This window comes from Cheilinus undulatus, linkage group 3, assembly GCF_018320785.1.
Source record: "Cheilinus undulatus linkage group 3, ASM1832078v1, whole genome shotgun sequence".
NCBI classification, from domain to species: Eukaryota; Metazoa; Chordata; class Actinopteri; order Labriformes; family Labridae; genus Cheilinus; species Cheilinus undulatus.
The window spans coordinates 6,582,636-6,597,752 of NC_054867.1; the positions used below are offsets into that span (position 1 = coordinate 6,582,636).

Sequence of the window (15,117 nt, forward strand, 5' to 3'; positions counted from 1 at the left end):
AATCATTATATAAAAACTGCATTTTTAAACCCTACACTAAATCAAATCATGACTACAGTATTTGTATTTTTTGATTTCCAGTCGTGTTAATGTGACTGACTGTCCTTTTGGAGCTCATTCATAAAAGCATGCTGACCTGACAAAGCAGTAATGTCTTGTTTCCTGTGCAGCGCCCTCTGAGGTCTTGGCGATCCGCCAGGAGAACACCAGTCAGAACAGCGTGACTCTGATGTGGCATGAACCTGACCAGCCAAACGGAGTGATTCTCGAGTATGACATCAAGTACTATGAGAAGGTACTTCAGATTTTGCTTCATATGTTCCACTGAAGACATGCAGATATAAAACACAACCCCACAAAAATATTGACACTTCCGTTTGGTATTTGTCAGCACATTTTGTAGATTTGCCGATAAACAACCCAAGCAGACTATTCAGCCAGCGTTTGTAAAGAAGTGTCACAGTCCCAGCTCTACCTAAGAACATTGTTTTCAAAAGTCAGTGACTAAATGGAGCTGAGATATTGTAAATGCAGAGCAGTGGTGGTTGGATAGACTCCGGATAACTTAATCCAAGAAAGATCCTGCTGGCAGCTCGGCTAATTGAAAGGAAATGGGGGTCGAGAGAGGGAAAGCAATAAGGAGGATGAGACGGTGTGGATACCAACTTAGCAAAAGTGACAGTGACAGCAAGCGGCTGGCGAGTGAATAAGCCTCACGATGAGCTAATTGCTGGGAGTGTGTGTGTGAATGTGCACATGTAGTCTTATGTGTGTGTGATGATAGAAATCAGCTAATTGCAGAAGAGGCAGCCTGGGAACAGGCAGTCTCATACCCCAACAAGCAGGACGGTGCGGGGAGTGCAGAAGGATTAGCTCGTCTCTTGCACTGGTGTCTTAATCTGGCCTCGCTCAGGGGGAGAGACGTCTGTGGGGGATTTCAAGTGGACAAGTCAGCAATGTGCTTGCCTAAGACTTCTCTAGCACTGAACTAAACAAGCATGAGTCACTGTGAGGCTGGCAGCCGCTGCAGCAGCACATGAGCTGAGGATGATAATGAAGACAAAAAAAGCTCCTATTTCTGTGCCTGGCACTTCTTCATAATTAGACTCTTATCCCATCTAAGGACACATGAATGATTCACATTTGCTGTTTGTTTGCACCTTACACTTCTTATTATTGCTGAGCCTCTACAGTTAGGAAGAACCACTGTTTCTAGAGAATAGATAAAAACACAAGATGATGACCTGTGTTGTTAATCAAGTCTTCCAAAAAGAAACCTCCTTTAAATAACAAATGCATTTCATTTTGATAACTGTGTGAAATTTTAATCAACCTTTCATTGCAGATACGTATAATAAGCTGGAGGAATAAATGATGCTCATAAATAAAGCTTTAATCTGAGAGGAAGGATGAAAATACGACTAACACTGCTCAAAATACCTGTCAGCATTCTGCCTGATAAAACCAGATGAAAAGATATCTGCAGTAGGAAGCTGCCAATTATGTTTGACTGGCACACAAAGTTAAATTCATTTATGATAATTAAAGATTACTACAGTCTGCCCTTTCCATCATTTGATGTTTTTTTCCCAGCAAGTCTCCAGACACTTAGCACATCATTGTTAGTTAAAACTATCTGAAAAGAAAATGAACATTTTGGTATTATTGTAATGTATCAATCTTTTGATATGAGAATCAACATCCTTCGGTAGCTATTGGAGCACAAAATTTAAGGTACAAGCCATAGATAAATGATGGAAATATTAACAATGACTGTTGTAAGGACTATGTTGAGTAAAATAATTTAAATTCCCTAAAATTAAATCACCAGCTGCCCCCCTTCTTTTTTTTTTTTTTTGGGGGGGGGGCTGTCTGCATCAATCGTGATTATTTGGTTCATCATTTCTATATCTTTTATAACCACATGCTTCATTTTGAGATGAGTGCTGAATTCATTTCCAGTGTGGCTCTGGTGCCACACGTCCCACACTGTAAAACAAAATTAGTTGAGCTTACTTAAAAAAATTATGGAAACTCATTGCCTCAAAATAACAAGTACACTAGACTTCAGTGAGTTGAAAAATGTGTTTTTTTAGTGTGCAGTACTTGTTCTGTTGAAGTATTTACTACTAGTTTAAAATCAATAATGGAAGACGTAAGTATAGATGCTGCTAAAGCGCCAGTTTTATCAGAACTTGACAACATTTCTTTGTTAAAAGAAGAACAAAGAACAGCAGTGAGTTGTTTTCTTTTCAAAAAACGACAGAATTCGTGTACTGACATGTCTACAATCACCATGGTTAGCGTTATGCAGTTCTGTATGGAGTTTACTCCTTCGGTAGGGGCGCAGCTCAGTAGCTGTGATTGGCCCCTAAAGATGTGACAAACAGAACGTTCATCCAATCACCCAGAGTTTTTTTTAAAGGCTGTGCACTTTCCAAACGCTGTCTATGAGTGGTTTACCAGATGGATGTGTGAAACACATCCATCTGGCATGCCAGGTTAATACTGTTTGGTTTACCTTTATATTTTGCTTTGTTCAGCCATGCTAACTGTTAGCGCTATTAACCAGAAATCATTTCTTCTTTGCGTCCAGAAAGCACTACATGCACAGGCTACCGTTTTTAAAGCAGCAAAGAAGAACCAAAGGACCCACTGCAGCAGCAAAGAATGGTGGCTGTGTGACAGTTTTTCTCTGAATGTGATTGTTAAAATGCTTTCCAGACCAGTGCTGTTGTACACAACAGGAAGTGACACTGTTTATAAAAATCTAATTCTCAGGTTTCTTTTTTCAGACTAATTGTAGGAGGTGTTTTTTTACCTTGACATGTTTCGACTGTCATCTGCAGTCTTCCTCAGAAGCGTCAGCTGACTGCTATGACGTGTCCTCATATGCTGTTCTTCCCAGACCAGTTTATCAAAAGTGATATAACTTTTGAACCATAAATCTTTGCCTCTTACTTGTTTTTCCTCTTGAAGCTAGCCATTGTCTTTTCCCATTGACGCGACTAATGCCTTTGAATCCCGTTGGCAGCATTTTCAGCAAGTCTGAAGTTTGTGTGACTTTTGGGGACTTTAATGAATAAATACGCACCAGTAAACCCAATACTGAATGTATTTTTATGCAATCTCTCTGAATTATGATCATTTATTACTGCTAGTTCAAATGCTAGCCGCCATATTGTTTACCCTTGGTGATGGTCTGTCAGCCAATAGCAGGCTGTTCCCTAAACACGTCAAGCTGCCTGAATAGAGCATGATGGAGAGAGAGGGAGCCTGTGATGCAGCTCCCTGTATTATTGTTATTCTAATATTTAGCAGCAAAACTCAATAATCAGCAGAAAAACATCTTTAGGCTTACAGAGATGCTGTACATTATGATTCTACTTGTTGAGCCGTGTTCTGAGTCAAATATAGGTCTAAAATAATTGCTAGTCTGCACAGTCAGTCCAGAAAGTTCACACTGCTATCGGATCAGTACTCGTTATCGGCAGATACCCACCACCTTGGTATTGGAACTGTATTTGGAAGGAAAAAATGGTCTCTGAACATGTCTAATGCAAACACAGATTTTGGTGCTTTGTTTCAGTACCCCACAACCATGTGACCCTCTGCTACTACAAATTAAAGAAAGATTAAGAATTAAAATATTTTATGTCAGCCTAGACTTGTTTAAACACAGCAAAGCATGGCTGTCTTTTATTTACATTTCTGTCCTGAGTAATGTCTCATCCCGGCTCACATGCCTTTTTATTCTATTTACTTTATGAGTTGTCTCTAAAGCAGCGCCACAGGATATTGGCTGAATCTTAACATTAAGAAGTCGCAACTGTTTATATTTGTTATGCCCTGCCCAGCTGGCATCTTTTTGAGTCTTTTTCCTCTGAATTGGGGTACAGACAGCTTTTATTCACCATATTTGATGTTTTAATTGACTCACGTAAGCACACTGAAGCATACTGTTATCATAGTGCAAAAATAGTATTGATGTAGTCAATATGTTTGATTCTGTTTCAAAAAAACTCCCTCTTTTTAATGATGTAGATGGATTATTATTGGTCTATATTTATAGTGAAGGAAGGGAGGGAGAGATCATCAGTGGGTGATGGCCTTTACTAAGAGAAAGAGCCACTCTATATGCTCTATTGGCAAGCTCCTTTAAACAGTAAAAAAATTGTTTTTTTAAATTATTGGACCATGCAGGAACTTTCAATGTTTATTTCTTGGATTTGTCAATTTCCGTATGTAATGTTTGAAATGGTTTGAGAGCAGACAGTGATGCAGCTGGAGCAGCGTCTCTATGGATCAGATCAATGAAGGAGAGAGAAAAAGTTGTGACTTTTATCTGGGTTAAGGTTTAGCACCTTTCCTTCTCAGTTGTTCTCTCGGTCCCATCAACAAACCTCTCTGTCTGCAGCTGACTGTTAATCTGTCCTGCTTATTGTGTGTTTATTAATCTAAGAGCAGGGGTGAATCTAGACTTTCTGGTTGGTGGCCCAGGCCTTGATTTGTGTAGGGGGACAATGAAGTTTGTGTGAACAGAGACAACAGATCATCTGGAACATTAGTGGGATGAGCAGCAGAGCTGAGTATGTGGGTTGCACCCTTGAAATATTTGCCAAATATTCTCTGCCAATGACAGCTGACTCTACAGTTGACTCTTGTTTGGTGGATTAAAGTCTGAAGAAACAAGATTTAACAATTAAACAAACAGGAGCCTCTCTAGATCCCTGTTTGTTTCTGAGTGTTCCAGGAAGATCCATACACTGCCATAACAGCCTCCCATGCTTGTCACACACTGCTGTGGGATGGTATCCCATTTTTCAACCAGAATTTGTCACAAGTCAGCCAGCATAGTTGTGTTGGTCACTCTGGCACCAACAGCATGTTCAAGCTGATCCCACAAGTGTCCAGTGGGGTTGAAGTCAGGACTGCTGGCAGGCCATTCCATCCTCTCCACTCCCAAATTCTGGAGGAAGTCTCTGATAAACCCCCCTCTCTGGGTTTTTCAGAGACAGGGGATAGAGTGCAGTCCCAGACTGTGGCGATATGAGATTGCCACTGGTTGCAGAATCTCATATTGATATCTCTCTGCATTGAGATTGCCTCCAATGATGACAAGCCTCGTTTTTCCAGTGAGGGAGACTTTATCTGATGGTAAAGGGCAGTCATTGCAGGCCTCCCGGCAGCCCTACAAGACCGGAGATTAGCTGCTTGTAGTCTGTTCTTGATTGTCAAGGCAGAGCGCCATGGTCATATTGTCCTGCAAACCATGACTGCAAATCTGTAGAAGACAACCTACGGTTCCTAGGTGCTGACAGGGTGAAGAAATGGTCTTCTTGCGACGCCTACTTTGCAGCATGTCTCTGACATCCCCCGTTATATGGAAGTTGACCCTCAGTTTAAGGGGCTCACTCCAAATAATGCCGTAGCTTGGTTTTGCAGAACACAAGCTTGAAGTTGCCCTATCTCACAGACCCTATCCAGATCAGTCAAACATGGCATGTTGATTCTTGGAGCAGATACCTACTGAAGTAGAAGAGTCAATAGCAACAGCAAAATAAGCTGCTTGGCACTGGCACAAAAGATTTGGCAAGTTTTTCATGGGTGTAACCCACATACTCAGCTCTGCTGCTCATCCCACAAAATTTGTGCATTTAATGCATGCTCCTCACAAATGTGGCATCATTTAAAAGGGAAATAACAGGCTTTCCAATGCTATAAGACTTATTGCTAAGAAGCATTTTTACAGCAGAGAAATAATCTAACAAACACAAATGTCCGTATTTTTTTGCAAAGTTTTCATGACAAAGTAAATAAACACCATCATGCACAATTGGGGATTGAAAATTAAACAAAAACTTCACTGGTCCTAATTAGGAGTATAATGGTTTTTATAGTTGAACCGTCATGGTTCAGGGCTCATGGTATAGTACACATAGTCCCACAACAAATACATCAGAACAATTATAAAAAAAAACATAGGTAACTAAAAAAAAATGCGACAGTAATAGCCTGCTAATTTTGGTGGCAGGAATGCTGATAAGTGTTTGCTGACTGCTGTAAAAACACTAACGGCTTGCTTTCTGTGTTGTGTTGATATACCACAGGCTGTTGCAACTATCATTGATAGTTCTTAATAACACTTGAGGATCAAAGTCTTGATTGACTGATTCAAATGTATATTTCCAACATCTTAAACAAGGATTAGCTGCACTAACATTAGTTGAAAAATAAAATAATAAGTGAGGGACATCTAGAATTATAATCTGGGACCTTTTCTTTAGCTATGAGCTGAACTGTGATCTCTGTGAACTGTTACACCCCTACTCTTAATGTGATTCAGTTTACCTGTAGAAGAACAACAGTGTAGGCAGTAGGGTCTCAGAACAGACGGATGTCTCATATAAACAACTCCAGTGTGCATAGTGGCCAGCAATGTGCAGGAATTCAATTATCCACTGTTTTAGATAAATGTCACCTTACTCCTCTGTTCTTAGCACGCCTCTGTGAATTAGTGTTGGGAAGTTGTGTTGGGAAGTGGTCTTAATGCTTGCAGTAACAATAATCCTGAGTATTTCAATTAATGAATTAATGAAACATTGATTTGCACAGCAGAATGACTTCTCTCAGCCATCACTGGCTAATAACTGCCTTCTTTACTTATTAACAGTTAGATAATAATGTGTTGTCTGTGATACTGTAACTGTGCTGCTATTGGGCATTAAGTTTAAATTTCCCCATGGTGCTCAGATGCTTATCTTCATAGATGTGTTTGCACCAGCATATGCTTATTATCGATCCTTTTTGGATAAGGTGCAAAAATAAGAAAAGTAGTGGGTGCTGATTCTGTGCAGATTCTGGTGCTTTAGCCGGCACTGTGCAGTCCTTGTGAATCTGACCCTGAGATTTCAACAAACATAGTATCTACATAAATCTTATTAAGGTGTTTGTCATTGAGGAGTTGCTTTGTGGCAGGACATTTGTTTTGGTGGTGAAAAAAAACAGGAAGTTGGCTTCCTGTGTGGGGCTGAGGAAGTTGTCAGAGTAGATGTAGTTAGGAGACAGGCTCTTACCCAGTAAAACCCCAGTTGACACATCAGGCTATTTTTTACACTGTATTATTTGCCTGTTTAACCAAATGAAACACAGTTCACATTTTTACATGATTTCTCCAGTGAAGCTTCTGAAATGAGTCATTCTAAGACAATGACGATGTGAAAACAGGCAGAAATTAAAAAGGTCTTCCTGGTAGATTTATCTACTCTTCCGTTTTTAAAGCAGTCTGCCTGAAGCTCTACATTTTTTTGTTCTTTCAGTATATTTAAAAGTTTAATTTTTTAACTATTGAAGGTTGTTTTAGGAAAAATGGTTTTAAAAAAATCATCTTGTTTTATCAAGGCTGCAGCTTTCAACAGTAGAGAGACACAATAGGAAGCTAGAGCGGAGAATCAAGTCACTAAAGAACCAGAAATATCAGCACATGCAGTCTGACAAGACCTTAAAAAGATGGAATATTAGGCTTAAATAGGCCATGTAGACAGAAACACAGCTGCCACTGATTGAGGATGTTATTCTGTTTGATTTGGATGTGTAGAATTCTAGCTATTAAGTTCAGAATGCCACTTTGGTTCCAACCAGATCTGTGATGGCTTATTTCAGATTTAAATGAAACCAACAATGGAAACCTTTACTTTTTGTTGTGATGTTTACTAAATCGACATCAAATCTGTTACAAACACCTACATATTAGCTGTCAGCAGAAAGCTTTTTCAGAGTTCTTAAACTTATCAGTAAGCAGAGGTTCCCAGCATTAATCCCTTAATATGGCTCTTTTTCTTACAGGACAATGAAGAGCAAAGTTACTCTACTCTGAAGTCTAAAAATACCAGTGCCCGAGTGTCAGGACTAAAGCCAGGCACCAAGTACATATTCCAGGTCCGAGCCAGAACATCAGCTGGTTGTGGACGCTTCAGCCAGAACGTGGAGATCCAGACTGGGAAAGCAGGTGGGTGTGTGTGTGTGTGTGTGTGTGTGTATGTGTGTGATGGTCTACAGGAAACTGAGAAACAGGAGCAAGGCAGCAGCTTCAAAACACCAGACCCCTTGCCCACCCTGAGCCATGGGATCCTATTAGCCGCTGAATGTTGTTTTTCAAATTGGAAAAAGTCCAGTTAGACAACAGTTTGCTGTGTTAAAATTTGGCTCAGAAAAATTCTGAAAGGTAGACATGCTGTACAGGCGTGGTCAAGGGCTAAAGAGTCCTGAGTGTCAGTTAGACTGTAACTGCCTGAATCCATCCCTCTGTATCTTTGATCTGCATGCTGTCAGAGGGTCAGTCCTGTCAGCAGAGCTGCAGCCCATGCCAAACTGCCATACACAGAGCTGGGCTGGGTAGAAGTCTTGGGTTCATCCACCTGAGGCAAGTACATCTCAGAAAGTTAGGAATAACAAAAGAAAAGCTTTTATTAGAACATTTTTCTCTCCTAATAGGGGATTTGCCAGCTAGCATGCAGAGCAGACTGTAGGTCTGCAAAGCTAAACCTCCTGCCTGGTTAGAGTCCCAGCGCTGTTTCTTTGACTAATAGTCTCCCTTCATTCTGCTGCTCTGCTGCTCACTGGAGCCCTCTCCTCCTCTCGATGCAGTTTCATTTTCTCACTGGCAACAAGAGGACTGCACAAACCCCACTGGTCTACATGCTGACTAATCAATACTTTTATGGAAACCAGTCTGGGTAGCCTTTTTCCTTGTTTTCAGACAGCAACATGGCTGATTTAACCTACCGAGGTTACTTTTAGTCTATCTGAACCAAAAAGAAAACTCATTTTAAGTTTTACACCCAAAAAGACTTTCTTTTACTGCTGTTAGCGTTCTACCATGCTTGCTGTGTAGTTTGAGCGATGCATGTTCAGTCTGTCAGTTTATTTTAACTCTAAGATAGGTTTGAAGGAAGTTTTAAACATTCATGATAAAATTTCTGACTCCTGTGATCCCATGGCTTTTGCCTTCTATTATCAGGAGCACAAGGCTGCTGCTTTTATGAATTTATCTTTATCTACAAATCAGATAGTGCCATAATTTCTACAGACAATCCCTGTGGATGTTTGCCCTAATTATAACCAAATGTGTTGCTAATAAAGTGGCAACACAAGGCAATACATTCTTGAAGTTGCACAGTCATCCTGCAAAGGTGCAAAGCTCTGATTTGGCCTGTTACCTTGAACAGAAAAAAGAGTGCCGGTTCTTGAAGCACTCATATTTTATTTGTCATGGAGCTGAGAGTGGCTACACTGCACTTTGTTACAGGCAGTACCAGAGAGGGCTTAAATGCAGCCCTGAGGTCTGCGGGTCAGAAAGTTGTAGATTCTAATGCACAGCGAGGTGTTTTAATCCAGGGTCCTTCCCTGGAGGGAACAAAGTTGCTAAAAGCTGAACTGTGCTCACAGAACGTCTCAAAAAGCTTCCTTTCTTATCCAGGTGAGATATTGAGGTGGGGAGGATGTGTAATATGTGTGGAGTTCATCAGTACACAAACCATGATTGTGTCAGTGTTCAAGGGTGTACTATGCACACAGAGCTAGTATTACCCTCTGACCTCTGATGTTTTATGATGTTAGTGAGGATCTTGTGCATAAAAATAATGCTCAGCAGTAACAGTTCTAAAAAAATGAGGCATGAACCCTTGCTAAGTGGACATGGGGTCTGGTTAAAAGGAATGTTGGAGGGAAATGATGGCTGGAATGAGGAGCTGAAGTCTGTAATGTACCGGAGTTTAAAGACATTTCTGAAGAAAAACTAAGGGTGCTGCGTGGCTGCAACAATGGAAATACACAGTGAATTTTTATTTCCAAAATTCATACAAATAATGCAGTGTTGTGCACATTTACGTTCTGCTGTTGAGGTTTCTCTGCATCTGTCCTATGCATACAGATAACCAGTTTCCAATAGACATGTGCTAAAGAGATGTTTTTCCCTTTCTGTTTATTTTTTTACATTTTCAGATCTGTAACAAGCTCTTCATAACCAGTAAATCAGGGAAATATATATTTCAAATCTGCTATTATGCATTGAGGTCTCTGAAGTCCCCTCTGCATCTCTGCTAATCAGACAGAGAAAGAGAGAGAATAGTTGCACATCCTTCCCATTAATGTATGATAGAGTGGATTGTCTCATGTTAAATATGAATCTCCCCTGTTAAACTGAACTGTTTTCATGCAGTTAATGTTATTAATGTTATTCTGTGTTCTATAAATTTGGGATCACATCCACTAAAACCCTCCCCAGGCAGATCAGCTGTAGACTTATCACTGAACGCTGAGTGACGCATTACAGATGGTAAATTGTGTTATGTGTGAGATGCATGGCTGAATAAAGGCCTTTGCACTCCGGGTCCGATAATTTCGTCTGAATTTTTCACATGTTAAAAAATAAAATCAAGCTCATGTTGTTACAATCATGTTTGCACACTGACACCGAAATTTTAGTCCGTCACAGGTTCGATTTTATGCAAAATTTTGCATCAGTCCTAGTCATTTCAATGGGTGACTAATGATTCGAAACAGTGCCCGCTGCTTCCTCCTTGCTCACACCCGCTGGACCCCTCCTCTCTCTCTCCCTGTCTCTTGCACTGAAACCTCACTTTAAAGGGATACTTTAACATTTTGGCAAATTCGCCCATTGCCATAATCCCTATAGTCTTAGTAATAGATTTGTTTCCTTTAGTTGTCGGTGCAAGCTGTTTTTAGACCTGGGGGGCTGATATGCCAGCTGCTCAGCTAATGCTATGGAGACCTACAGTATTTCTGGCTGTCCCCCATCAAACTCATCAAATACACAATTCAGCAACTCCAAAACACTCTTGTGGACAAGTTGTGACCTGCACATTCACCATGCTATGAAATAATAACGTATAATTATGTAATATTATGACACATGAAGCAAATCCGCGGAACTAATTTCTTGAGTGAACCACTGGGTGAGTATCATTGGCTGGACATAGCAGAAACGGCTTCTTCTCAAGTTTTGTTGACGGAAGTACCTGCACTAAATGTTCCCTTTTGAAATCACTCCGCCCATCAGCCATGTCTGGAGTGTAGTTCTGGCTTTGCATTTGCCTCTAAAACAACTTCGTCTCGTAATGTTCCTTGATGATTTCATAGTGTGAATTTTTACTCCATGGTCAGTTCTCACAAGGTTAAAAACACAGACATCCTGCATGATTATTATCAATTATCAGAGCTCCCAAGGTAATAGGGACAATACAGTATATTACACAATAATACTAATCCCATGTGAATAGGGCATTAGATATGAGTTCAGTAATTTTATCAATTGGAATTATTTAAAAAATCCATAATTTTTTTCTGTGTCTGTAATTTATCACTTCAGTGGTAGGTAGAAACAACACATCATCTAACAACACATGTCAAAATCAACATGAAAACACACTTTTGTAATGCAAGTGTGCTCAAACTGTCAACAATGTTAAAGGCTGTGTGAGTCAACATGACTGCATGTTAGAAGAAGCCTACATGTTGGACATTGAGACATATTACCTGCCCTCAGAGAACATCTGATTTTATTTCTTAGCTACCTCATGCTCTATGGACATTGTCAAAAATCTGTGAAGTCTCTCTTGGATCATCAGACTTCTGAGCTCATAATTTTTTCAGTTAAAGAAAAAAGGAAAACACTGCTGTTAAGGAAGGGAGACGCTGTTTTCATTTGGTGCTTCTTCAGCAGCAGTGATGCTTGTGTCTGTCCCACCAGCACAGACACCAGCATCACTGCTGCTGGCTTCTTGGGTATTAGCAGCAATCTGTGAACAAGATGATGTGCTTCACAGCAATGGTGATGTTTGTGCTAGCACCTGCCACCACTCTGCAGCAACTGAGGTGTAGCCATCATGATTTTTTGTTAAATAAATGTTGAAGAAGTATTACTATGTTTAAGAAGTCATTTCTCCTCTAGTTTAGTCCTTTCTGTACACACATCCACATGGTTTCAGACATTTGGACATGCTGGGGGGGCATGGATGAGGCTGCAGATGTGAATATTTTTATCAGCTGGTCATTTTGCTTACATTGCATAATGTACTGAACAGACAGAATTGTATTTGCTAACTCCATCATTTTCTAATGCAAGTCTCACCACCCCTGCCACAGCGCCGCTCCATAAAGTTGCCAAGTTCATCTGCACAGATGCACACGTGTCTGCAAGATTTAGAAAATGGCACAGAAAAAAATAATTACAACAAATTTTTAACTATTATTGCATAACTAATTAATACAGGAGTGTCCCGTTGTCTTTAATTGCTGCAGAAATCTTTATTTATTGAAAGGGCAAAAAAACGTTTTTCCTCAAATGAAACATATCAGGCTACTCTTATAGATGATATCACACCATCAGTTTTTGTATTGTACACTGAAGGTAGTTGTAGTTTAAGAGTTATAATCAAGCAAGAGGCATAACCAAGCAAACTTATCACATAAGCCTCAAGAAGGCACCATTTTTAGTTTCCTGGATCACAAATTCTCAGAAATGTTTTGTTATTTCTCATTCATAAAATCTTTTAGTGTAACAGTAAAGTGGTGAATTAATCACAAGTCTTGGACACTGTTAAGTTTTTGTCAACAGATTACAGCATCACCTCAATGTTTCCTACATCTAATGCCATGGAAGGACTTTTAAAATACAAACAGGAAGCAGTTAAAGAATGCAGAGTTCTTTAATGAATCTCCAAATTCTTGTTTATCTTGTTTGAGCAGGATTCTCTACCTGCCACTTGTGTTTGCCAGACTGTGTTGTTGTGTATGTCAGTGTAAACTCTTGAGAGTTTGGACACTTTTTCCTTACACAGTGTGTTTTTGTGTGTTTTCAGCTCCCCTGCGCTACAACACTATGTCCATAATCTGGATCTGCATGGCCCTGGTATCTGGCCTGGTCACCTTTCTGGCCATCATAATCTGCAGGAAACGGCAAGGCTACACTCTACCACACTACCCGTCGCTGCTGTGTGTGGAACACTTTCTTACACTACTCTATCTCTCTTGTGTAATCTTGCCTGTATTTCCCTGCTTCTCCCACATGTAGGGTTGCCTGCAAGTTAAACGACAGTTGGTAGTAATCTGAGAGAGGCTTTATAGAAAATCTGAAAAATCTTTCCCATAAACAGGAAGGGATCTGATTTAAGCCATTCTTTTTAGATATGAAACACCTTTAGACTGTGGAGTACTGTGCATGTTATTCTATCAGTAATAAAGTCTGTAAGTAGAGAGGATTTTTATTAGATAATGCTTTAGTTTACTCTGCCTCCTTAGCCCGTAATGTCATCTCTCTGTCTTAATAACTAGCTAATTTCCTAACTTGTAATTTCCACTTCATAATGAAGTTAATTATGTTGATTCATGTCCAGCAGCTTGGAAGCCAAGCGTTCTCACTTATCCCATCATTACCCTTCCTCTCTTTTGATGTCTTCAGCTAACATCTCAGTAGTACTGCACCCAATAATTAATTTCATTGCACTTCATTAATTCATACTTCAGTGTTTTTTTTCATTACATTCTGTGTTAGAAATTTTTAAAAAAACATTGAAGGAGGAAGAGGAATCTTATCCAGCAAAATCATGTTCATGGCTGCAGAATAGGGCTGTCTGATAATAATGAAGGGATGGTATAAACTTACATCATAGGTGCAGCAAAAAAATTAACATTTAAAAGTTCAGATTATCTGCTGTAATGCTTTAAAATATCCCCTGTGTTTACAGATGCTTGCATGAAGCCAGATTTCTCCAAAAGCATTTATTTTGACCACTAAAATATTAAAGACCCTGTAAAGTGAAATCCAAAGTTTTTGTCTTAACACTCTAGAAATGTTGCAATATGGTTGCTATAAACATATGAAAACTCTGAGATCTACATGAGACTGAATTCTGGATTTAGGCCATTTCATCTCTTTCCTGGCTTGGTTTCATGTGGGCGGGGCCAATATGTGGGCTCATGATGTCATGAGCCCACAGTAGAGAATGACCCTGCCCTTCTAACACTACAATATTGTGGAAGGAAGCAGTCACCTGGAGCAGGGACTTCTGGTTCATTTTGTGCAAAGGAATTCAGTCTTGTACTCTTGTACCGTTCTATAATGTTCATGTTTCATTGCAAAGTTATAGTTATGCATGTTTTGTTTATTGGTTCATGTTTTTAGGGGAAAATATTTTTCCAAGTATAACACCATGAGTGAGGTGGTTAATGCTGCAGACTACCCGTGTCCTGAGTGGGCGTGGTCTCAGCTCATTCAACAGACACGCCCACAGCATCCTGGAGCAGATTTTACTGCCTAATTTTTCATGATTTCAAGTTTAATTTTATAAACTTAGAGATGCTTTATGTGACTGAAATTTGACTTGGGGGTTGATAACACAGTGATCTATCATACAACAAACCTAAATACAGATATATTTTTACTTTACAGGGTCTTTAACAGTTAATGTGAGGGTAGCTAATCAAACTGCACCAAAATTATGTCTTAGTAGGGTTATTATACCCAGGTCTTTGTCTGACAGGCAAACAAAAACATGCAGAGTGAAAAAATATATTAAATATTATTATTTTGTTTTGTGTGTATTGCAGGATTTTTTTTCTGTACTTAACATTACATAAATGATAGCAGTGCAATTGATTCCTCAGGGCTTCTGCAGAACATTCAGTGATGCTGACTCAAAACAGGACAATAGGCTGATGACCACATTAGTGATAAAAGAATAAAAACCCTACAAACACATGTAGCAGGAACCACCAGGGGCATTTTCAGAGATTTGAGTAAGTTGCACGGTTCTAAACTCAGATGTTCCAGGTTCATGCAGGCAGACAGGCGACCAATATTTAGTCTCTGTGTGTGAACACAGGGTCAAGTGTTGTTCTCTCGCTTAGATATCCTCTTGAGACTTATTTGTTCCTTCCTGTCAACATTTGGAGTCTCCCCTCTACCTTGTTAATGTTATGAATCCTGATTAAAAAGGAGAGCTGGCTGATTGTTCTGTTGTAATAAGTAAACATCACTAAGTGATGAATAGCTCTGCTGAGGTTAATCATTTATGATGAACAATTATTGATTTATTA

The 15,117-nt window shown here is 39.6% G+C and overlaps 1 protein-coding gene across 3 annotated transcripts in view; it reads left to right on the plus strand.

Annotated features, from left to right (window-relative positions):
• epha8 (eph receptor A8) overlaps window positions 1-15,117 on the plus strand; it is a 228,663-nt gene that overhangs the window by 180,686 nt on the left and 32,860 nt on the right. For all 3 annotated transcript variants that reach the window (XM_041782786.1, XM_041782784.1, XM_041782785.1), the window contains exons 9-11: window positions 171-295; window positions 7,846-8,008; window positions 12,882-13,014. In XM_041782786.1, coding sequence (XP_041638720.1) covers window positions 171-295; window positions 7,846-8,008; window positions 12,882-13,014 — 421 coding nt within the window. The remainder of the gene's footprint in view (window positions 1-170; window positions 296-7,845; window positions 8,009-12,881; window positions 13,015-15,117) is intronic.